General features: G+C 38.0%; 1 protein-coding gene across 1 annotated transcript; it reads right to left on the bottom strand.

The window, feature by feature from the left end:
- Positions 1 to 340: 340 nt before the first annotated feature.
- Positions 341 to 771, bottom strand: Tsp_15946 (conserved hypothetical protein; the record flags this gene model as incomplete). The annotated part of the gene is made up of 2 exons (XM_003367064.1): positions 341 to 559; positions 688 to 771. Coding segments are annotated over 2 exons (303 nt in total), but the record flags the coding sequence as incomplete, so codon positions are not given.
- Between the last annotated feature and the right edge of the window lie 110 nt (positions 772 to 881).

Genomic DNA, 881 nt, shown 5'->3' with positions numbered 1-881 from the left:
GTGGTGGATTCTTTTCTCTCATTGGTCTTTGCCCACGCTATTTTATTAGACCGTCAAATCTTTGTTGTATTGGTTTTCATTTTATTTGGCCGTGAAGTCTTTGTCGTAATGGTTTTCCTTGTCTAATTGCTCACTGAAATCTTTGTCGTATTGGTTTTCCTTGTCTAATTGCTCATTGATTCAAACTCTTCAGTTGTGATTAAGATTTGACGATCCGATAAAATATCGTGGGTAAAGACCAATGAGAGAAAAGCGGGACCGAGTAGTACCAAACCAGCTTCTTTTGAGCTACTTGGTTTTAACTTAAAAAAATTTTCAGACCTACATAGGTGTGTTCTGTCTAACTGAATTTTGTTTTGTTATGGCGTTTTTCCGAAGATAAATCATATTCTGAATGGATTTTAAATGTGGAAGTCGTTTTTGAAGTTTCAAATCTGCCTTTCCCTAATTCAACAATTTTAAAAATGCCTTTCTTCGACATCATATTGTAATGCGGCTTAGGTTCGAAATTATCTTCCGCCGAAAGATCTAACGCACCTTCAACCGGCTTCGGACACTGCTCTATGCAAAAAAACACTACTATAATGCTTCATTATCGTCAATTAAGGCGTGATTGTTTGATTAAGTGACGTGGCAAATGGGACCATCTTTTACACGTACTCCGCGTTTATTTCAGCGTTTATTAACTGCTGATGGCCGATTCATACTTCCCTGCGCCCCTCCTCCACATTCTCTGCTTGTCACACGTGTATAACGAAGTACACTCCTCTTCTAAACGAATAATTTTTAATTCACTAGCACCTAAATATTATGTACTCTGTAAGAATACTTCGTGATTCAGAGAGGACCGGGTGCACCTAATATCAGAGACACTGGTATAA

The sequence above is a fragment of the Trichinella spiralis genome, assembly GCF_000181795.1.
Source record: "Trichinella spiralis strain ISS 195 chromosome Unknown Scfld4902, whole genome shotgun sequence".
Classification (NCBI taxonomy): domain Eukaryota; kingdom Metazoa; phylum Nematoda; class Enoplea; order Trichinellida; family Trichinellidae; genus Trichinella; species Trichinella spiralis.
This window is presented reverse-complemented; position numbering and strand designations above follow the sequence as displayed.